General features: G+C 50.3%; 1 protein-coding gene across 2 annotated transcripts in view; it reads right to left on the minus strand.

The window, feature by feature from the left end:
* The window catches only part of ETS1 (ETS proto-oncogene 1, transcription factor), a 65,595-nt gene extending 44,072 nt beyond the window's left edge, over positions 1 to 21,523 (minus strand). For both annotated transcript variants that reach the window (XM_070400208.1, XM_070400207.1), the window contains exon 1: positions 21,075 to 21,523. In XM_070400208.1, coding sequence (XP_070256309.1) covers positions 21,075 to 21,156 — 82 coding nt within the window. In that variant the 5' untranslated portion in view covers positions 21,157 to 21,523. The remainder of the gene's footprint in view (positions 1 to 21,074) is intronic.
* Positions 21,524 to 23,958: the final 2,435 nt, after the last annotated feature.

Below are 23,958 nucleotides of genomic sequence, written 5' to 3' on the forward strand. Positions count from 1 at the left end.
AAGGGACACAGAAGGCTTGGAAGAGCCAGCAACCTACTCCCAGTGAATGGTGTGTTCAGAAAGTAGCATTTTCCCATCAATTTGGAAGGGAAATTCTCTCTCGACTTTCTTATTTATTTATACACTATACAAATAATTTTTTAAACCAAAAAAGGGCCATTTTTTTTTTCCAATGGGAAAGAGCCTTGTTGGAGATGAAAGCCAGTCTTCAAAACGCCTCGGAGGAAACTGAACCCCATGTCTCGGTGCTGCGGCAAGAAAAACAAAGTGGACATTCTTCCTGTGTTCTGAGGCTTCTCATGCAGATGTGTTTCCTTTTAATAAATAAATCTTGGAGAAAAGGAAGCGCGCGCTCGCACACATTCGCACAGGGCAACTGTCTGATTTCAACCCAGGGTAACCACAATGAGAAGTAAGAACAGAGGAGCCCGTTTTCCCAGCACAGGGACAAATCCCAACAGACCAACACACTCGTCAAACATCTCCCACCCGAGCTTTCCAAGTCCACAAAGGACTCCCTGCTAGTGAGTAATGACAATCCAGGCAGGGAAGGACCTGGGACACAACCACCACACTCTCCGGAAAGGCCTGTCGAGGTCTCTCCTCATAACTCCTCACTTACTGTGTTCAGTTGCTGTCTGCTCTTCCGGCCACTGAATGTCCCTGGTGGACGGCAGTACTTATTGTTAAATGACACACACTGAGTTCAAATCTGCCTTCTTATGAGTTCTAGCCATCGGGCCGAGTTCCACGGGTGGAAGCTGCGTGGTACAACTTTAATATTTCCTCATCTACCAGCTTTTCACCCTTTTTCACTGATCCCTCTGTTATCACTTCTGTCCAGTTGTTAAAATCCCTTGATTCCTTCATGATGGCATGGTTTGGGCCAGTCCCCCACCCCGAAGCAATCCTGTAAGCCTATGTTCCTAAGAAGAGCCTCTGAACATCCTAAGTGAACCCCACCCTTCCCAGGAATGAAATGGGGCCACGGGGGTAACCATCCTGTTCCATCCACTTCTGTTGGTGCAGACGAACACTCACTTTTCCAACAGCCACTCTCCAAAAGCCACCCATGCACCATGCACGCCAGGCCCCTGCTCAGGCGCTGCCAATGAGCCATGTCGGCACCACCAGAATCCTATTAACCTCAAGTAGAGCTTTACATTTATCTGTATTAAACTTCACCTTGTTCTGACCCATGTTTCCACATGTAGAGGTCATTTTTATATCATGAATCTGTCTTCGTCCTATGAGCTTTGCACCATCTGCCACTTACTAAGAAAGCTTCTGGCATCCTTCTCTAATCAGAGCCCCTGACAAAAACGTTAAAGAGGCAATGACCAAGCTCTGAGCCCCATAAGGTAATACCAGAGACCATGCATCATTCAGACACCAACATTAATCAAGACCCTTTGGGTACAGCTGCTCAACCAGTTACATATCCTTCTGGCTTGACTATCATTGGATCCACACAGCCTCGTCTTGGCCACAAATACATCACGGAGAGACCTCAAGTTTCTCACAAGACAGTTGAGGAGAACAGCAGAGCTGGGATTCAGATCTCTGTACAGTATGTGTGTGTGTCTGGTAGAGAGAGAGAGAGAGAGAGAGAGAGAGAGAGAGAGAGAGAGAGAGAGGAGACTGAGGGAGGAGGGAGCGAGAGGAGAGAGAGAGCATGCCTAACACTCAACTGCTACAGCCACTCTGCTCCCAGAAACAATGGGCGCTTAGAGAACAATGGCCGCAGACGAAGCCTTGCTCTATTTATATCTGCCACTGTGGGTCCCAGACAGGAGGAACTGGAAGTCTGCCCTGTACACACAGCTCCAACTGGACTCAAGCTGGGAGGAAGATGAGGTCACCAGGAACGCGGCCTGCTTAGGAATAAGCTCCCTCTTTCTCACAGGGTTTCTTCTTCGTCTACAGGATCTCTTCAGCCAAGTCGTTAGCTGGGCTGCTGCTAAAATGCAGCCACTGTGAAGACGGGAGGTCAGAACAGTAACCACTGCTCAGCCCTGCCCAAAGCCGTGAAGACCTTTCTCCACAGAGTTCAAAGGAAGGAGGGGATGTCAGGGGACTCAGCAGTAGATGGATATCAACTCTGTGGCCCCTGAAACAGCAGTCTCACAGGACCATTGATTACACATGGGTAGGGCACTACGGGAGAGCTTTTCCCTGGGCAAGTTCCTCCTCCCCGCTTCTGTGGAGTATCATAGGGGCCGAGAGCTGAAATGCACGACTTTGTGCCTCGTGTCTCGGGGAAGATCTGTCTCCCCTTTATTTCAGCCCCTTTGGACAGTTCCTTCATAAAGTTGGGGGGACAATTTTAATCCCTCCCAACTGTGCTACTTATATTCTTAATCCTCACTAAACAGGGCCCGCAGTGGCCACGCAAGCCTCTGACAGACACCAAACTGAAAAGGAGCCGGCCAGGGCCAGGGAAGCAGGCGTGGGGACACAGGAGTGTGCCCTCCAGGCAGTCATCTGCTGCATGCCCTCCTGCCTTCTTGTGCGTGTCCACCAACAGCCCTCAGCAGTACTGGGCAACCGAGAGAGCCACAACTGCACCCCCTGGATCCCGTCCCCCCCGTTCCCCAAAGTCAAGACATTCGGAGCTTAATACTGACATCCCCTGAAGAGTAACTTCAGTTCCCGCTGCTGCCTACAAGCTCCTGGTACCAACTTCCCTCCCTGCTCCTGGAAAAGCAACACTAAGTAGGCAGCGAGAAACCTACACATGACTGCTATCTTCCTTTCCATGTAGACAGCGTAGGTTATATTGCAATGACACTAGGCGGGTGATGGCACCACATTCAGAGGGACCCAGAGGCAGGCACTTCCACGTCTTATCGTTTAAAAGCTTAAGTACAGAGCATGTGTGTGCTGGACACGGCTGGGGCCAGTGCGACCAAGGAATGGTTCAGAGTGATGCCTTGTGTCCCTTCCACACTCCACACTCTCTCACTGACTTCACAAGCGCAGGAGTCAAATGTTTAGGGCTCACCTCTGTAGGGTGGTCTAATGCACCGGAACCACCAGCAAAACTGAGGTAACATGGGCAAGGCCACCACAAGCAGACACTCCTGTGCATCTTCTGCGCTAAGCAGACGGTGGAGACTAAAACCTTCTGAATACGCCAAACTATGAGGGTCCAAGTGGGTGCTCGGCCCACCCCACCTGGTCCAGTACTTCCCGGAAACACCGCTTCCTTGACTCCTCCCCCCCTGCTTCCAACAGGCTAAGCTCTCCCTTTCTAAGGTCCCTGCTGAATCACCCCAGTGTAAGTCGTGGGAGCCACGTGGGAGCCACATGGCAGGAGCAGGGAGAAGGCAGAGACACACACTGCCACCCTGAAGCCAGGCTGACGTCAAAGATACAAATCTTCCCACCCAGAGTGTTTGGCAAGTTCATGAGTCAGCCCATCTCTGCACCTATCACGGTCTTCAAAAGCGCCTGCACGCCAGCTCAGTGCACCACAAAGCCATGGCCCTGCCCTAACATGGAGCAGCTGGACTTCACAGCATCAGGCTCTACATGCTCAGTAACTCATGAAATAAAGGCCCCACTCCGTTCAGTAAATCCAAACTCATGTCCGTAATGAGGAGTCAGGAATCCTGTTGCTTTAAAGGATTTAGGTAATAGTTTCAGAGTCCAGCTCACGTTTCCTGAGCTGCTAAGGAGGTACTTAGGATCCAGAGAGATGGCCACAAAGGGATTATGGGTATTCTCCCTAAACCATTAAGTTTACCGCTAAACCTATCTTCGGTGGCTACGCCCAAGTTTGTCTAGACCTACCAAATCTCTCATTTTGGCCTTAAGCAGCAGCTATCACTCCGTCACACTGGTCTCTGCTCCTCTGAGCTACCCTCATCATGGCCAGAGGATGTTCAATGCTCTCCCCAGAACCAAAGCAGGAAGAGGAATTCACAGAATTTTCTATGAAACTTGAACAACTTCTTGGAGGGATGTGCTCCCCCGCTGGCTGCTAGGATGAATGAAGAGTAGGTTCCCTGGGGAGAGGGGGAAGAGCCAGCTCTGCCACTGGTCCCACAGCATCACCCCAAGGGATAGAGATATCACCTCTTTCAAACCCTTTCTTTGACCAACAGAGAAAATAGGCTCAAGGGGGTGACACCAGCTTGCCCTTGGCCACATGGTTACTAATTCTAGACTTCGTGTGGCCCTGTCTGCTGTTTTTCTTTCCTCTACGCCACCGTGTTTACTTACGCATATCTTCACTGCTATCGAGCTCTGGATCTTCATTCTGCACAAACACCGCACTTCCCCAAGTTCATCAGAACCACAGAGAAACGACCCATCCTACGACCTAACAAACACGACAGGAATTTTCAGCCCCCGGATGCCACCTGGTACCACTCCAGGTTACCAGTTTTCACTCACGAAGATCAGGCTCTACGATGGACCTTTCTTTTGAGCAGAGATGCCAGTGGAATACCAGGGGTGGTAAAGCCAGCAATCTCCAGTTGCAGGACAACAGTCTGTGCAAATGTGAGGGGCTCTAAAGTGTGAGGTGCTCTCCGACCCATCCAGGCAGAGTGAAGATGGCAGTACACTTCAGTGATCTATTGACCTTCGTCTAAAATGCACTGATGGCGAGAACAGATCGCCATCATAGCATTCAAAGGTTCTATAACTTCCACCCCAGTCCCAGCTGTGCTGCAGGTAGGGGAACGGAGACACAGTGACAGGGTTGAGGAGATCCCCCAAACCCCACCAAAGCCAGAACATGAAATCCGTGGCATCGGCCTGTACGTTGAACCTGACCTATCTAACTAATGAGGCCATAGGTGCAACTCCAAAAGGCCATGTCCTGAAGCTACCCAGGCAGCTCCGGGTCTACATGCAAACGCATTTAGAGGTCAGGGAGCGAAGGGTTCCAGGAAAGATACACTTAGCTGTGGGCTCCTTTGGCCTCTGCAGATTTGTTTCTCTCCTTTCAGAATGGGCTTCTCCTCGTGGCCCCTAACACCTAGATTGGGATCATCTCGCAGGCCCACTGTGGCCCAGAGCGGACAGTGCCAGACGCCTCCCCCTCCCCACGCCCCCAGCGGCAAACCCCAGAGGCTGGGAAGTGGCCGGGCAGACCCAACATCCCGATCAATGGCTGACAGGTCCATGGGTGGCGAGCAGAGAACAAGTACTGGATGCCAAAGGAGGCGGGAGCAGAAGCCACTGTGCGCCTGCCAGCCTGCATCAGGTGGGAAAGACAGGGACTGGGGTGCGCAGCCCTCCTCCTCCCGGTAAATGGCTCTGCCTGTCAGGAAGCCATTAGGAAATTGCAGCCGCCACAGCCTCCAGCTCTGGTCTGAACACGGTGCTTGCAGCTGGGGAAAGCGCTCATTATCTCCGCCCAGACTTACAGGAGCTCACTACACAGTGGCACCTAACCAAGGGAGCCACCGGATAAAGCTGGGGGTCGGGGGGGTGAGGGAGGGAGATGGAAAGGGTCCATAGAGACTGGGGAGATGCAGGGAGCTCCCCCAGGCATCGCTCGGGGCCTCAGGCCCAGTGCTGGGCTCTGTCAGGAAACACAGGTCCACTTCCTCATGCCCCCTGCTCCACAGCCTCACCACCCCTCTCCCCCCCCCCCCCCCCGGCTTTCCTTCCCTCAAAATGACCTACTGACTGCTGGTGGGTGTGGGGTCTCCTTGGAGAGATTCAAATGTACTGGAGTTAGACATCAGCGGTGGCTGCACAGCTCTGAGAATGGGCTAAAACCACCGGAGTATGTACTTTAAAATGGTGAAACTTGTGTTACGTGAATTGCATCTCCATAAAAATAAATAAATTTGAAGCCGATCCAGTGAGCCACGGGCTATGGGTTGAGCAGTGTGAATAGGGCGATGCCTGGGCGACAGGGACCCTGCACTTGGGAGTTTCCTTCCAGCGGGAAATGAAGGCCAGACAAGAGCCACAGGCTCGCACCTGCTGCTGCTAGGACAGGAGGCTCCGAGATGGAGAAGAGTGTGCGCTGGGTTCCGCAGGAGATGGGGTGGGAAAGAGCCTGCCAGTGTCCTGAGTGCACAGGGTGAAGGAGAGGAGGGGTCAGGGGTCACCAGCAAGGGGAAGCCTGGTGGGAAAGGCCGGTCCATTCCCCAAGGCAGACACCTGGTCTCTACCACTTCTGGGATCACGGATGTGGGGATGAGCGGGGCACAGATTCTAGGAGACAAGCAGGATACCTCAGACACCTCCTCCCACAGGTGTCCCCCGCCCAGGCAGGCCAAGCTCTGATTCACAGCGACACTGCGTTTTCAGAAAGAAGTCCCCATCACACCTGGCTCCTTCTAGAGGTTTCTTGCCCAACCCTTGGGGGAAGACAAAGGAAGGGCAGGTAGGATAGGGCTCCCAGCAAACACACACTCGGCCAGGCTCCCTGGACGTGAGCCGGGAAAGGTGCAGTCACCGCGCTGTGACCAAAGGGATCTTTTGGAAAATTCTTTCCCAAGAGGGGTTATGAGTTCTGTCCCCTGGAATGCCCCAGAGCAGTTCCCATTGGCTCCCTGGCCCTGACTCAGAGAGAGCGGGCTCCACCCTCAGAAATAAACTATAAACTGACCTGAGGAATGGGGGGGTGGGCAGGGGAGGGGGGTGGCTGTGGCTGGAGAGAGCAGGAAAGAGGGACAGGCGGAGATGGGGAACAGGGAAGGCAAGTGCTGACTCCGATTCGGGGAACACACCAGGGACGGGGGCTATGGCAGAATTCAAGAGCGACATCTCTGAGCCTCCCTTACACACCACTCCAGTTGGGATTCAGCCTGCCTTGGCAGCCAGCTCACTGCTGCTTTATAATATACCGAATTAGTCACCGGATTAGCAAGCACATTTACACACATTGGCGCACAGCTGCTTAAAGACACAGGATCCCCTTTTCGAGGTGCCCGATTCTGGCTGTAAATCAACCCCTGCGATTGGCAACGGGCATCCTCCGGCGGTGCCCGGGGTTCCTGCCGACGCCTTCCGCCCCAAAGCGCTTCGGGGACAGTCTGCTGGGACGGGGAGGGTCTCAGGGGCCTTGGCCGGGGCCCAGAAGGGACAGGGGTGTGGGGAAGAAAGCCAGGACGGTCCAAACGGATGCACTGGCCTGGCCATGGACGGCAGCCTGGCTCAGGAAGGGACAGGAGGGCGGACACAGTTCCAGTCCTGGCCAGCTGTATTCAGCCGTCGAGTTTTCCTGCGAAAGCTCAGATGCCCAAGTCACTCCCAGAAAAAAAAAGGGCTCCAGGGCAGAGAGGAGAGCGGTTAGGCAACCACGTCCAGATAAGGACGATTCCAGTAAAAGGCCTGGTTCGATGCTTGGGAGCTGGGAGCGAGACCGGCCCCCTCTCTCTCAGGGCTGCTAAGGGTGCGTGAGAGGAAGCCATGGTGACCCTGGCCGCAGGGCCTGCCCTGGCCCGCTTGGTGATGGGGGTGTCAAGTGGAAAATTTTCTGTAACCAGGTTAACAGTAACCACAGTTTTAACAACCACCGAAGTAATAACAGCCCCGTCAGCTGAACGTTTGTACAAAATACGGTGCCCACAAGATAATGATAAAAATACCGTGCCCTGTGGCGGTGCAAACGTATTTTACAGGAATTCTCTCCGATCCTTACAAGAATCCTGCCAGCTCTTCGTTAAAGGATTAGAAAAAGGAAGGCTTCGGGGAGTTAAATACTTCACCTACGGACAAATCAGCAAGCACAGGACTTCAAACCCAGGGCTGCCTCCCCTCCAGAGCTGCTTCCCACCCAGGGCACTGGGGTGCCTGCAGTGAGGAATGTCTTGTAACCAAAATAATGAATGAGAGGCTGTGTAATTCAGGGATGAAGATTACTTTCTAGGGAGCAACCCCGATGCAAATCCCTTCCCTCAGACCTCAAAGCCTCCTGTTATCTAAATTTTAAGATTATGGAAAGAAACATGTGGCATAAACAAATGCCCCAGATGAATATAAGAACCAAGTACCGGTTACTGGAAAAGGTCAGTTGCATTTTAGGCTCCCTTAGCAGAGGGACTGTGAGAAGATTGGCAAATAGACTCATGGCTGGTTTGTAGAGGAGGAGCCTATTATGTATCTTACACCAGCCTTTTGGAAATTCAAGGATCAATTTCTTGGCATCAGTCCGCCCATAAAAAAGCTGAAAATATTATCTTCGTACAAAGCCAGGCAGTTGGGAACAGGCAGGACTCCTCTCCGCTCCTCCCTGGCCGTCTGCAAGAGCCTGTACAGCACAACACAGCTGATCAGACCCTGGGAAGCCAGGCCAAGCTGCCGGGGCCCAATCTCATTTCACAAACGAAGTCACTGTGTTGCTCACCCAGCACCCAACATCCTCTGAGACAATGCAACCAGTCTGGAATTTCAAAGGTCTCCCATCAGCCCATCCATCACAGAACAGTATGGGTTAGGGCCTGAGAGAGCCAGGAAGTGCCTCTGAGAAGCCTTCAGAAGTCCATAAATAAATAAATACATACACATCTACTTTAAAAAAAAAAACTCCAATCAGAGGTTAACTCCAGGTGCACCCTGTCGATACGGAATCATTCCGTGTGTGTTTATTTTTCTGCAAACATTCCTATTGCATCCAGTGGCCTCAAGGCCTAGACTCGTCCCTCAGAATAGCCCCTCCTTGGAGAATTCTCAAGCCCCAGTGGAAGCTCTGACTTCATGCCTCAGTTTCCCAATCTGGACAATGGAGGGCCAAAGCCTGCCCATTCTGTGCACAAGTTCAGTAAATTTAGTTAGCCACTTTTCATTTGTCCATTTTGAAACTGGAAATGCAAAGTAGACATTATGTGAACTTATTTTTTTTTTGCGGGGGGGGGGGGAGGGGGAAGCCTCTCTCTCTATTACACATCCCAATGGTCGATATTTATAGATATCCTGAATGTTTTCTGCCCTATCCTCACATCATGAGTAGCCTAAAAGGCACTCCACACAGAAGAATGTTCCAAGAATCAAAGCCTCAGATGAGAATACCGGCAAGTTTCCTCCAGGAACTGATTCTGCGTTTGTAGGGCTTTGTAAATGGAAAGATCGAAGTTCCCATCTGTGACCTGAAAGCTCTCTGATGGGGAAAATTCCCGGAGCCTTTCCAAGATCCAATCTCTTTATCTTTACTGGGTTGTTTGAAGAATTCGATTGTTTGTGTGAAACGCCTTGCTCAGTGCCTGGCACACAGTAGGTGCTCTTATGTTTCACTGTTCTCTCTCCCCCCAGCTGAACACAGACGTACACAGAGACCAAAAGCAAGCACCCAGCAGTTTTGAAGAGCATTTTAGTTTCCATTAAGAGGTGAGAAAGGTGTGAGATTGAACTCTTCATCTTCTGTGAAATCAAGGGTGCATTTCCTGCGCGCGTGCACGCGCGCACACACACACACACACACATGCACACGTGACTCACCCTCAGAGAGTCCGTATGCGCTCAGAATCACAGCTCTCACTAATCCAATAACACTCCTGGCATCACCCAGCGACTCCAGAGCGCATTCTCCACGTGAACGCATGAACTCCCCCACTGTCTCCCAAGAAGGGCAGCTCGCACACGGGGAGCGCCCTTTTCCCAGAGGCGCACAGAAGAGATTCGGAGAGGCGGCTATCACCTGGCAGCTCAGAGCAGAAGCAGACTCAGGTGCCCTAATTCTCACCCAGGCGCTAAAAGGAAAAAGGGTGGCCGCCTATAGGTGGGCCTGCCTGGCTGTCGGTCCAGAAAATGTTCAAACTATACCCAAGTGGGGGGGGGGGGGGCGGGAGGGGGGCATGAGCCAGAGCCTGCATACCTGTGTGAGGAGACACACTAAGATGTGCTTTACAAGCCTAAATGTTCCTGGCACCCAAGTTAGTGCCCATACACAAACACACACACGTAACCCTATGGTCTCCATTTGTGCTGCCATCAGACGAACCCCTCCTCTGCTTCCCCATCCCACCTCCTGTTCCCCAATAATCCAGAGGCCCCCAAGGGCACTGCTGACCACTTAGCATCACACTCACTCCCATGGAAACAGCAATGTGCCAAGAGGATCCTGCTCAATGTAACAACCTGGGGTTTGGCCTTGGGCTGCTCTGGCTTCCCAGAGTGAAGCAAACAGGAGGGAGAGGGCTTCGGCTTTGGCAAGAAGCGACACACTGTATTCGAGGAATCATCTAATACAACTTGACTAAACTCTGTGTAGGTACCTGGTGCCATAGCAAATGCCCCTACTCCAAATAGAAACTGACAAGGGGCGGGTGGGGGGTGGGGGTGGAAGGGATTTAGGCATCTAAGGTGTCATTATTTCTTATATGCTTCTTTCCCGCAATATGCAGTATGAGATTCAAAGGTTTGGGGTGTTTTTCTTTTTCCTGATCTGCTCCTCCAGGTACCTGAAGGTCCTCCCGGTCATTAAAGTGGACCTCGTTTGCTAAAAAGAGTAAACTGAGGCACGGAAGACCATGCGCATATATTTCAACATAAGAAAGCAGAGGTGGGATCAGAACTTCTTTTCAGAAGGCGGAGGATTAAAAACGAATGCGTGTCTCAAAGTCCAAGGGCAGCCTCCACCAGAGGGAAATGGCCTATCTGTGAGCCGCCCGCGAAGTAAGGCATGTTTTTTCACTTCTTGAGAAGGGACTCACTTGCCATCTTACTGAAAGGCTGGCCAGGGCCTTGGCATCACGGAGAACTCAGCAAATTTTCTTCGTCCTATGTCACGGCCCACTCAGAGCTCAGTTAATGTACATGGGATGGACTACATATAAAATAAGTAGGGAAATCTGTCTCTAGCAAAAGAGGAAAGGATGTCTGGTTGACAGTTCTGATCTCAAGCTAATGCTTATTATTGTTATTATTATTATTATTATTATTACTACTACTACTATTAAAGTAAATGCACCATGTGCTCATCAAGTCAAAGGAATGTTTAAAATGTGGATGTCGGGGGTGGGGGGGGAGTTGAGAAATCTAGCTTCATGGTCTAGCTCTGCCATATACCATGTGACCTCGGAAAAGCAGCAGCATAGCTGCTCTGCAATCCCCCTGCTTGTAAACTGTTGAGAACTCCAAGGATTACCAGGGGGCTCGAATACGGCACAGTCTCATGTCAAGCTGTACAATGCTGCCGATTCTAGCCAAGCCTTAAGTGAACTGGTACACAATCGGCACCCACAGACCTTGGCATTTGCCCAAATTCAACAAGCACCCAGCTGTGTGACCTTGGGCAAGGTGTTTAACCTCTCCGTTTCTTCATCTGTGAAATGGGACTGTTAGGAGAAAATAATAAGGTTCTTGGCAAATTAGTAAGTTAACACATTCATAAGACAGCACCCAATAATTCATGGGAAAGAAACAAAACACAAAGCTAAAGATGAGTGGGTATGAGATGAGCCTACAGAAGTACCCGTAGGCAAACTCTACCCTATTATCAAGGGAAGTTTTCCCCCAAACGGGGCCTGCTGATCTTAGGTCTCTGCTTCTGAAAGAAAAGAGTAACCATGATGGGCCTGTCTCAAAATGTAGACATAACATCAAGAAAATGATGTCCAGATAACGCCTGCGTGCGAGCAATGATGCTCTCCCGCTGCTGCAAAAGCAGCCTTTGAAAAGCTTGCCACCCCTCAACACACACGTGTAGCTTCCCGAGCAGATGGACACAAGGCAAGGGAGCCCAAGGCAGGGGTAGCCTGTCTGTCCAGGCTCTGCGGGCAGCCTGGGTCCAGACACCATTCCCTAAGCTGCCAGAAACCAGGGGGGGGGGGGGGCGGGGGGGCCTCCCCTCTGACAGACAGGAGGCAGGGACCTGACTCCGTGGGGATGTCAGAAAGAGGCACGAGGTGGATTTCAGCAGAACCAGGAGGGACTGTTGATGTACAGGGCAGTGCATTAGGTGAAATAAGCTCCCTGCGCAAACCACAGGCTCAGCCCTGAGGATGCAGCTGGGCCCAGCTGCCTCACCTCCCGGACCCCCAACCTCCACCTCCTTCCTCCAGATCAGAGCCCGCGCTGGAGCTGCCTTCCGCTGCAACCGTAGCAGAGGCCTATGGAGAAAGGAAGCTGTTTCATGGAGGGCGACCAAGAGGAAGGTCTGACCCCGGGCCCGGGGTCACCCCCAGACAATACACCGGTGTCTGGGCATCTGTCACTGTAACCAAGGCCACTGAAAATTTCTAATGTCTCTTTCCATCTTTTTCTGTGAAAGGCAACCTTCACGGCTCCACTCAAAATTCCCCCAGGTAATGGAATCGTGATGAACAGAATTGGGGGGATGAACACAATTTGGGGGAGAAGGCAGGTTATGTTGGCAACCACTTGAACAACAGTCCCTGCTCTCTGGAGGCCTTCGTTATTTTCAATGTGAGAGTCATGAAATGTCAGTGCTCAGAGCAACCTCATAGGCCATCGTCCCCAGTTAATGTCTTTGACTCATGAAGGACATGAGGTCCAAGGTCACAGGGATAAACAGTCGAAAAGCCAGGGCTAGAATCAAGGCCTCCAGATAGTGGCAGGCCCCCCGGAGTGGCCATCCTATTTATTCCGTACACAGTATTTATTCCTACAAGGCTGGCGGGTCTCCCCTTATCACCCATGAATTCTCATGACACCCCAGGCCTCTAATTGCTATTAAGGATAGAAGACACCATATGCATAATGTATAGAATAAACTTAAATCTTAGGCAAAGAATTTGAAGTGTTAAAGTCCACAGAGGAGAATTCTGCTGAAAAATCTCCTGTGAGGCATTTTCTGAAGGGAATTTTAGAATCAAACTCAACAACACACTCTGACTTGAGATGTACATGACAACTAATGAGTGATCCTAGCACAAAACTGTAATCCTAGCACAAAAATCTCGTAAATTGTGAGCAGGAGTTCCTAAATACTTCAAAACCCAGGTGCCTACACTTAGCAGACTTAGGAATGGCCTGGCCTGACCTAGTTTCTTTATTTTCCATTTGTACCTTGAAAATATGTACGTGATTGATCCTGTCATCATCTCTGAGGTTTAACGCTTAGCCTGATAAGCTGATATAGAGGTTTTAACAACTAACAGTTTGAGGGTGAAGTAAAGAAACACTACCAAAAAAAAAACAAATCACCTCTCTCCTAAGGCTCTTCCATAACACTACTCTGTCCTTAAATATCTCCCTTCTTTCAAAGGCCAAATTCATCCTGGGATTCCAGATGCTCTCACATAGGTCATGCCTCACACTTCCTCCTCTCTCTCCTTCCTACCATCAGTATTTTTCTTCATATTTATGTAAACCTTTCTTTCACCCCAAACTTTTGGCATTCTTCCTACCCCGTCTTCTGCATCTAAAACCTGACACCATCCTATCTCTGTTCTTAGGCCTCCTGCAAATGCTTCTGAAATACCCCTGTTCTCCCTGAAGCCGACCCATGAACTGTTGGAAGAAGGGGCCCAACTGGCACAGAAAATAGGAGTGTTCATTGATGGCCACATATGTCCATAAATTCCAACAGTGGTCTCCTGTACCTCTAGCCATGGAGGCACCTGGAACACCTGGACTAGTTGGTCCGAGTTCTCCTGACCAGCCACACACCCCACCCGGGAGGGGTGACAGGTACCCAGAAATGATTACACAAAGAGTGGCACCCACGCTGACCAACCTGGTCGCCGGAGACTGCAAACCCTACCCAAGGGCGATGCTTGGCCCATAGGAGGACTTTTCCAAAAGTCTATGAAACATCACGTACAACCCTTCATTCCCTTTTCTCATTATGGCCTTTTGTTGTTGCATTCATTTGCTTACACTTTCTTACTTTTTTCTTGTTATCATTCCTCTTCCTTCCTCCTTCTTTAGCCAAAAGGGATGTTGCAATTGAATCCACTGTTCTCTTCCTCCCTCCCTGAAGAATTGAGGGCTTGCTTTTACTTTTTAGTGTTACCCACTTTCATGGTACAAAAACTTTTTTTTTCTTTTTGGCCCCATTTGATCCCAACAGTAGAACTTCTCATCTTGGCTAAGCATTAAAACAAAACAACAGCTTTAATTGTCTTCACTTGTGTAATGATGACATCCCCCCCCCCCACCTCCTCAAAAGCTCTCTCTCTCTCTCTCTCTCTGTTCCTCCCTCTCTCCCTCCCTCCCTCCGCAGAACCTTGCAAAGCAAAAGTGAACAGCTTAGCATCACAACCAAAGCTACCAAGAGGTTGCAGATGCTTGAAACGAACTTGTTTGAGGTTGATGTTTAGTTGTTTCTCAGGCGCTGAGAAATATTATATTATGCGTCAAAAACATTTAAAAATATAACCCATGGGGTTGGGGAGAAAACCACACTGCACTTACATTGCCTCAAACTCTTCATCTGGTCCTCTCAGCTTACTTTGGCTGGTCTAAACCCTAATATTAACAACTCAGAGTAGATATTTAAAAAGAATATTATCATTCAAATTCCATGTCTAAATAGTTGACCTTCGTTTGCTGGGAGAATTCCAGTTCATATCTATTGTCCCGGTGCAATTAGTAACAGCGCCCACTACACTGTCAAAAGTGTTCAGGTTTAGATAGCAAATTATATGACCTCCCAATCTATAAGCCATCAAGATCCGAAATCCAATAGCCTAAAACTTTCCACTGTTCCCCTGCGTCTTAAAGCATGACCTGGCCAATAGTTTACGATTTTCAGAGAAAGAACTAAATGCTACAGAAAAGAACTGAAAGAAGTTGATGAGGCAGGAAGAAGCCATATTTCAAGGGTCCGGGGGGAAGGCTGGCACCCCAGCAGGAGACACTGGAAAGCACCTGGAAAACAGAATGAAGTTGGCCAAATAATCAATAAATATTTATGGCCCGAACAACAACATTTTGAGTGTGTCTGTAAGCATGGCTCCGCGCCAGCGAAATCGGATCTCCTGCAACCTACGCTACAGACCGATCTCGTTCTGTATCTGCATGGGAGACTCTACACTGCCCAATTAAATTTAAAAGGTAACACAGATAGACACGGGGTTTCAGAAAGGGATCCAAGTAGGAAGAGTCTGTTTATGCAATTTGAAAAACATCTACTGACAGGGTGAAAAAAAAAGGGGGGGGGGATCTTTAATCCAGCTGCAAAAAGTAGCTATAGACGCATGACGAGAAGAGATGATAGATTTGGAAATTGTCTTGGCATTCCTATCCCTGAGTTAAGAAAAGCTTACCAGCGAGAAGCAAAGAAGAGACCTAGAAGGTGGTGAACAGAGAGGCGAATCCCATCGGAGGTTCTAAGCAGCCAGATAAAAACATGGCGACTGTGTTGTTAACACACAGATTCCTCTGTGATGACCGCATGGGCCTGAGGATGCTGATTATTTGGAGAAAATGCTCCCCGCCGGGCAGGGGTAGAGGAGCCGATACCTTCCGCTCAGACAAGGAGCCTGGTGTCTGGCTGCTTCTCCATCAGCCATGGGCTGTGGAGGGCGGGCAGGCCTGCAGGTAGAATCCGAGGGCTCACTTTCCCTCTCGTGCCGGAATAACTGCAAATAGTGGGCCCTGGCCCGTGAAATGGGCTTGAAAACACTACATTTTAGGCTTTGAAAAAGCACTAAATTTTAGGCCCCAAAAAACACACACAAAAAACTCTTGCTGTGCAGCGAGCAAAGGTAGGTACCTCTGGCCTCTTTGCAGGCAGGAAAATGCGACGAAAACCATAGAAAGAACGTGAACTCATTGCCGGTCTGTCTCTCATCACCCAGCGTGTAAGTGAGATGCCGGGAAGGGCAGCGTCCGTGATGAAAGAGGGGGAACAAGCCGAGTCAGGAGCCTGAGGAAGGATGCGACCTTGGAGGCGAACATAATCACCTCCCCACCTGTGCGACAGTGACTACACTGGGGAAACAAGAGTCCTGAGTCTCCGCTTGGTGGTCGGAGGCAAACATTGCTGGACCCTTCCAGCATCTTCTGGAAGCAGCCCAGCTGACTGCCAGGTCTGGAGACCGTGCCTGGGCAGGCTCTTGCCCCAGGCTCAGCGGAGTCATGCAGGGTGGCTGGGACCCCTAAACCCCCAAAGCATCAACCATCACTGCCTTCTCATCTTCCCCTTTTATTTATTTTTTTAAAATATATTTTTACTGATTTCAGAGAGGAAAGGAGAGAGAGAGAGAGAGAGAGAAACATCAATGGTGAGAATCATTGATCGGCTGCCTCCTGCATACCCCACAACAGGGATCGAGCCCACAACCCGGGCATGTGCCCTTGATCGGAATCGAACCCAGGACCCTTCAGTCCGCAGGCCGCCGCTCTATCCACTGAGCAAAACCAGCTAGGGCCTTCTTCTAATTTCCACAGCTTCTAAGAATAACATGGTGTTTTTATTTTTAGGCATAAAATGCCTGCAACAGCTGGTCAGTTTGCAATTTTCTAACAATGTGGCCTTGGGTGAGTTGTGCACCTCTCTGTATATCATTTTCCTCCTCTGAAAAGGAGATAAAATAAAACTTCCCCCACCCCAGAATGTAAAAAAGCAATTGTATGTTAGCATGACAAGTACATGATGCAGGCTCCACCTGTATCAGGAAGACCCCGATAGGGGTGAATACAAGAATCTCCCTTCAACGCAAACTCATGGAATGTTACCACAGCCCCGGGTCATTCCTTCCGCAAACCTGAGAGGCATCTAATGGTGCTGCCACCGAGCCTCTACCTGTGCTCTTGGAAATGGGAGCCTGGCTTTCCTGAAAAGCCCTGACCTGCAGTAAGCAACTCTGGGTTTGCACAGAGTCCGATGGAGCTCAGAGCAAGCTGGCTCTGGGAGGCTGGCCTAGGGCTGGTTTGTCTCCTAGAAGGAGGTGATCTCCTACAGGGTGGTCTGGTCTCTTTAAGAAAGAAAAAAAGTTGCACAAACCAAAAAAAAAAACAAAAAAAAACACACACACACAACAACAAACAAAAAAACCCCAGCAATACTAACCAACCAAAAATGCCAGGAATGCAAGCTCTGCCAACCAAATAAATAAATAAAATGTGAGATACTTTATAATAACTGGACACGATGCATTTCTCAAGCCTGCATAATTGAAATACCCTACTTTTCCACCCGCCCTGCAAAGGTCCTGGTGGCTTCTAGTCTTGGTGGCTGTTTGAATCTGAGGTAGCCTTGACAAAGCCCATCACCCAAAGTAACTAACCGACCCCTTGTGCCTTTAGCTCTGATGGGCGAGACCTCGAGACCCTCTGAAAGTTACCCATCTCCGTGTGTGCTCTCTGGAGATCTCCACTAAGCAGGAGAAGGCGGTCTCTTTAACTGTACTCTTCTCTTACCTAAAGAGGTACAGAATACAGCGGTAGCCCCTATCCAACATTTCAAGGGCCCCTGAAAATTCTACCCCAATCAGGGTCCCTTTTTTGTTGACTTGTTTTCTAGTTAACTGTTCGAGAGAATATATTATGAGTCCGGCACTGTTTTAACAGGCTGCACACATTCCTAGATTTAATTCTCATATCAACCCATGAGGTAGAACAATTACGACACTCATGGATGCAGGAGCTGGAGCACAGAGAGATGCAGTCATTTGCACAAAGTCACACAGTTGGGAAGTAGCAGAGCTGGGATTCCAACTCAGACAGGTTGGCTCCAGTGCCCCAGCTCTGAGCCACTGGGGTCCTTAGTCACTAATGGGGTGGTCCATGGCGGGGAGGGTCTTGAAGCAAGATGAACAGGGGATCCTGGTAGCCTGGCAACTCTGCCTCCTTCTTGTCTACACTGATGAAGATACACGGACTGATGAGAGAGACGGAGAGAGGGACAAAGTGTCTTCCTATCTCTAAGGTCCCCCATGGATGGACATCCTCTGCTCGGATCGGGGGGGGGGGGGGGTGCGAACCTTTTACTCTTGTAAAGCAGGACACATCCAAAATTAGGGCTCTCGCTCTTCTCTGGAAATGACACTCACCTCCCCAAGAAGGTGGAGTGGGATGGAGACAAAAACTGAAGCAGCTTGGGAATGTATTTGCTTTGGCACCCAGCCTCCACCCCGTCCCCAGCAAGGTCCCCACCGGGAGGGAGCTCCATGGACCCTCGGGAGCTTTGTTTGTTTCAGCCCATTTAAGATCTGAGAACCCTGCCCTCGCACATTGCCATCAACACGGTCTATCTTCCCACGCCGAAGGAAAATGCAATTCCAATGTCATTTCAAAGTACAGGCATGTCAATTCGGGCCCCGAAAGCTGTCAAAAATGCGGGGAGGTCTCCATCTCTAGAATAAAGGTTCCTGATCAAGTCCTATTCACAAACACAAGCAAACAATCCAGGACTCCTGTCCCTACCCCCCTCCCCTGTCCCCCCCCCCTCCCTTCTGCTTGTCTCTGGCTCTCCCATGGGAGCCAGGACGGGGTGCGGGGGGGGGGGGGGGGAGGTTTAACTATTTAAACCAGATAAGATCCCAAACTAGTCGTCTCCACACGTAAGAAACTAAACAACCCATAGACTCATTCTGACAAATATTTAAGTCACAGCTGTGGACACAGAGCCACGCTGCTGCGAGAAGTTAAACTTTAAACACATGTCTTGTACGGTCTGATGGGCAAAGCAAATCCCCGCTCGCCAGGGTCTTCTCCTCCCACAACAAAGCAGGCGGCCAGGCCGGCCTGTTTTCCATCCTTGCACCTGCACGTTTAAGTCGCAACTGAAGGTTCTTTGCTGAGCTTTGAAAGGTAACGTGCGGTGTTGCTCAAGGCAGCGGACGCCGAAGTTAGAAACAGGGATTCATTGTACTTCAGCCGCTAGCTCACTAGATATTCTCAGGTGAGTGACTTACCTTATCCGGGCCTCTCTTTCCCTCTCCCCTCTATGGGGTATGGGTATAACGTTCACACATGTTTCTAAACACCCAGAATTAAATTCACTAAAACTTGGTTATTATAATCTATCTATGTGTTTTCAAGTTTCTCCCTTTTCTTCCCCCCCAAGATAGTTCCAGAAATCAAGCCTCATTACAATGAATGGCAGAAAACTGACCAATCCCTTTGACCAGCTGAAATTTTATTGTATTGAAGGTTGCTGACATGGTCTGTTAACCTTTAGAAAATGAATAAATAAATAGAGGCCTATAAAAACGTTTATGTGAATGGCTGTGACTGTAACATTCGGCCTTATTCTACCCATTTTACAGATGGAAAAAAACGAAGGGAAGTTATGTAACCAGGGTTTGTTTTTTATCAATAACCAACAGCATAATATACTTAAACTTTCTAAAATGTCACATTTAATTACTTAAAAGTTGCTTCAGCTGTTTACTGTGATCTAAACCTTGGGTTGCCAGGGACTTTTCCGTTCCCCGCACCTGGGCTCCACTGTAGGTGTGTGAACTGACATACTGGTAGCTACACCATATTTCCCACACGACCCAATCTATGGACACGCGTATCAACAAGCCACTCTAAAGGAAAAGACCTGCTAGTTGCGTGTATATCTCCATAGGGCACTACCCTTTCACTTGTTGCCTCTATGGTTTGAATCAACTGTGACTAACAGAACTTATTCTGGCTTCCTTGGACCCCCAAAGGCAACTGTCATAGGGGCGCCAGTTTTGAATGGTAGCTCTAAGTGCCTGAAATGTTTCTGGTTCTAGTAGATCTCAGCATTGCTCTCACCATCCATCGCCATCCTTTGAGGACACACAAGCTAGAGCCTTCTCGGCACACTTCTCAGGGATCCAAACTGGGGCTGAGGGTTAGGGCAGCGGTTCTCAACCTGTGGGTCGCGACCCCTTTGGCGGTTCGTAAGACCCTTTCACAGGGGTCGCCTAAGACCATCCTGCATATCAGATATTTACATGACGATCCATAACAGTAGCAACATTACAGTTATGAAGTAGCAACGAAAATAATTTTATGGTTGGGTCACAACATGAGGAACTGTATTTAAAGGGCCAGAAGGTTGAGAACCACTGCGTTAGGGGGTCTGAGAGGGGAGGACGTGCCCTGTCTTCACTGGCATCTATAAAGGACCCTCCAAGCGACAAAACATGGGCTTGGCTTGTGTTGAAAGTGTAAGCAGATTCAGAAAGAGTTAAAATGCACAACTAATCCTTCTGGCAGAGGCGAGGAAGGATAAGCCACAGGGAGCAGCAGCTAAACTAATGGAGAAGCTGATGCACACTTATACATGATTGCAGTTCATTATTTTCCGAAAAGCATCGCCTTTTCTCGGTATCTTGCTAACTTCACCTCCAAAATCACAAATCTCAAAGGATAGCTGGCAGTGCCTTATCCTAAAAGCAATCATCTTTTCTTCTTAAACGGCATTTATTCCAGGAATAATGGAGTGTCAGACTCCATGAAACTGCTTAGCACCAAAAAAAAACTGTGCCTAAGGCAACATGAAATTTCTTTCCCACCCCTTTCTTCTTAAAGTCCTTCAAATCAAAGAAGAGGACACCACCACCCACTAACTAACCAAAGACCCAAAGCAGGGTGTTGGGATGTTTGCCCTCTTCTAAGGCATCTGTAGTCCCAGAGGGCGGATGAGAAAAATGGCCAAAGTGAGTAATCTGCATGAAAAGCATCAGCATGTTTCCCGACATTAAAATGCCCATTTCAACTCTCCTCCCATCGCCTTGTCCTTCACCCAGAAAAGAGGCGCTAGAAAGCTAAGCGACCTGTGACAGGGGAGCTCAGGAAAGCAGGACATTTGAACACAAGACCTGGAGGGCCGGCCAGTTAGACACCTTTCCCCCTCTGCTGGCCCAGGCCCTCCATCCAGGTCCATTTCTAAGGGATGCATAGTCAGGGGAAGGATGTCCTCTGAGGCTGTCCATTCCCCAAACGTGAAGGGGGGGGGGGGGGGGGGGGGGAAAGCCAGAGGGTTCTTGCTCATTTGGAAAAAACATGAAGAAGTGGGAATGGGGTGCTGGACATTCTATAAGCTGTTTCCCACTCTTCACGAAAACACAGCTGTGAAAATAAATACCACCCCCAAACCAGGGTCTCAGGCCACCAACAGTCCTCCTCCCTGCCTCTCTCCAGCTGCCACCAGCATCGCCCGCTCAGGCACAAATGCACAGCCTGCAAGGAAATTGCCAGGCGGGAGGGGAGAGACGAGGAGGGGACCCCGACCCAGAGCTGGGGTGCGCGTCTGGGCCGTCACCACTCACCCGGGGAGGGAAAAAGCTCCAGATCCACTTTTTCCGTCTTGATGATGGTGAGGGTCGGTTTGAGATCGACGGCCGCCTTCATGGTGCCAGGAGTGGAGGGCGGACAGGATGATAGCAAGTTTGCTGTTATTCTTGTTGTTTCTGCTTTTTAATGGGGATTCGTCTCGCGGGGGAGAGGGGACGGGGGCAATCCGATTTTCTTCCCTAAAAGTCTCAAATGCCCGCCGGCTTTCCCCCTCCCGCGCCCAGAAGGTGCGCGCCCGGTCCTCCCGGCGAAGTTGGCACTTTGCGGGGAAAGTCGCGCGCTCGGGTCCCAGGCTCGCCCGCGCCCGCTCCCTCCTCTGGGCCGCCGGCTGCCTCCGCTCGTCGCCGCTCCCCGGAGCCGCTCGCCGGTCCTCCCTCCCGCGCGCGCTCTTCCCTCCTCTTCAGGGCGTTTCTCTCCGCGCGGAGCCGGGCGCCGGGTCTGCGGCCCCCCCCCCCGCACCGCATCCCCCAGGACCTCCGCGGGGGGGAGCGCGGGCGGGGCGCGGGGCGGGGCGGGCAGCGGCTGGGCCGGGACTCCCAGCCAATCGGAAGCGGCCGCCCAAAGTGAAAGGAAGGTGGGCGGGGCTCCCGGCAGCCGGCGCCCCGCCCCGCACCCCGGACCCCGGCTCAGGCCGCCAAGGGGTAGGCGTGGAGCTGGGTGCGCCTTGGGGCCGGGGGGACCCTGGGCACGGATGCGCGGGGCCGCGGGGAGCAGGCTGCGTGCAGAGTCTCCCCGACCTTCGGGAAAGTCCCCCTGATTCTCCACGCATTCTTGAGGGCTTGGTCACCGGCTCCGGCCCCCTCCCGGTGGCAGCATAGTTTTGGAAGTGCGTGTACATCATTCATTCACAAAGACTGACACACAGGACGTGAGGCATGCGGGTGGAGGGCGTGCGTGTGAGCAGGCGCGGGAGCCTCGCGAGCGGGTGTCCGCACAAGGGCTGTAGGAATAGTGGACTCCCTCTGCTTGGTGAGCCGGAAAGCAGGACTGTTTGTAGGTTTTTTCAGAACCCAACAGTGCAATCAAGAAAAGACCGACCTGCCCTGGATAAGCCTCAAGCCCAAGGCAGCCTACTGGGCACCCCAAAACAGAGGCTCACATGCTGCTGTTTTATTGGGAGAGTCCAGAACAGGGCCCCCAAACTAGAATCAGTCCTGGGCTTCCATAACCTTCATTTCACTCAGAGCAGTGCTGACACCGAAGGGGAAGTTACTGTTCTGCCCCTAACTATGTCCCCATTGTCCCTTTCACAGGCTCTCCTCTGGGAGATAAAATTGACAGCGGGTGTCTCTGTGGCTGTGAATTTCTGGAGCCATCACCCGTGACATCATTCACTTGGGAACGCCAGGCACTTCGGACACCCCAACATGATCCCGAATCATTAATGATTTGCCCCTGGTACATTGCTTATCATAAATGGAGATGGTTGGTCTTAGCAACCAGAAGATATAGAGGTATGTACATCTACTCCAATATAGAGACAGCTAGGGCCAGACATTCAGATCTCTCTTTCAGTCACTAAAAGATGAAATATAAACTTTTCTGAGCAACCTCGGAGAAAGCTATTTTTACTAAGTGCTGTTGCCCGATTTCTAAGCATACGTTGAACTCCCACAGCTTTGCCTGTCGCTGTAACGTCTGCCTCTCATAAGTTTTAACACACCTGCTTGCTTTCCTCTAACCCCAGGTTCGTCTCCTTGCAGCCTTCTAACTCTCAGGCTTCCCACAGCAAATGAGGGAAGGAACTAGGAATAGAAAATAAATCTTGAACTTCCGGTTCACATTGCAGATCATGCCCCTCGTTCAGTAAACCAGGGGGAAAATATTTGTACGGAATAATCCTCATTTGTGAAGGATTGTTGTCATCCAGCTGTGTTTCCAAAAGGTACGGGAAAACAATGCTGGCCCCCAGATGACAAGAACAGGCAGTTCTGATCCTGGGAAAAGCCGGGGAAACAGCTGATGGATGAATTGTGCATTCACACATCCAGATGAGCCCCAAAGAAAAGGATCGGAAACCAGCCCTGCCGTACCCACTGTGAATACATTAGCAGAAGAACTGAGCAAATCAAGTGTTGCTTGGAGGAATTTTCTCTCATTGATGTTCTCTTAAGAAAATGTTGGGTTTTGTTTTAATTCTTGTATGAGTACTTGGCTTTTTTCAAAAGCAGCTTCCTCAGAACACGTCTTTTCTCTCTTCCCCAGTGGGGTCCTTAGCTTTCTTCTCCACGTTAGCCTAAACACCGCTGCTAATATCCCCCAACCCCCCTCTTCGCTAAGAGTCCTCCCTGGTTAAACTGTAAACACTTTCCACTCCAGCAGCAGGGAGGTTTAGTCCTTCAGTTCTTCAACTCAACGTGTCCTCACCCTTTTCTAACCTAGCCAGGCCGGAAGCACAGAAACTCGAAATGTTTGAGGGTCCCAGTCAAGGAATGGGGTTGGGGAGATGGCCAGGAGCCCCCACAGACCCCCCAGAAAGTTATCTCTGTGGGAGCTGCTCATAAATATCATATCGGTGTTATCAGAAGTTATGCATCGAACCCTCTGGTTGAAACTTCACTTGGGACAAGGAGCACTAGTACGGACAAGTTAAAACATTGCAAGTATCAATGTGATTAACCCAATCAAATTTGATTAATGAACATTTTCTTCTTTTAAAAAAAAATATATTTTCATTGATTTCAGAGAGGAAGGGAGAGGGAGAGAGAAACATCAATGATGAGAGAGAATCATTTACTAACTGCCTCCTGCATGCCCCCTACTGGGGATTGAGCTCTTATCTCAGGCGTGTGCCCTGACTGGGAATAGAACCATGACCTCCTGGTTCATAAGTCCAGGCTCAATTACTGAGCCACAACA

Source organism: Myotis yumanensis, unplaced genomic scaffold (genome assembly GCF_028538775.1).
Source record: "Myotis yumanensis isolate MYYU_CA2020_CCGP unplaced genomic scaffold, mMyoYum1.0.hap1 SCAF_19, whole genome shotgun sequence".
Lineage (NCBI taxonomy): Eukaryota > Metazoa > Chordata > Mammalia > Chiroptera > Vespertilionidae > Myotis > Myotis yumanensis.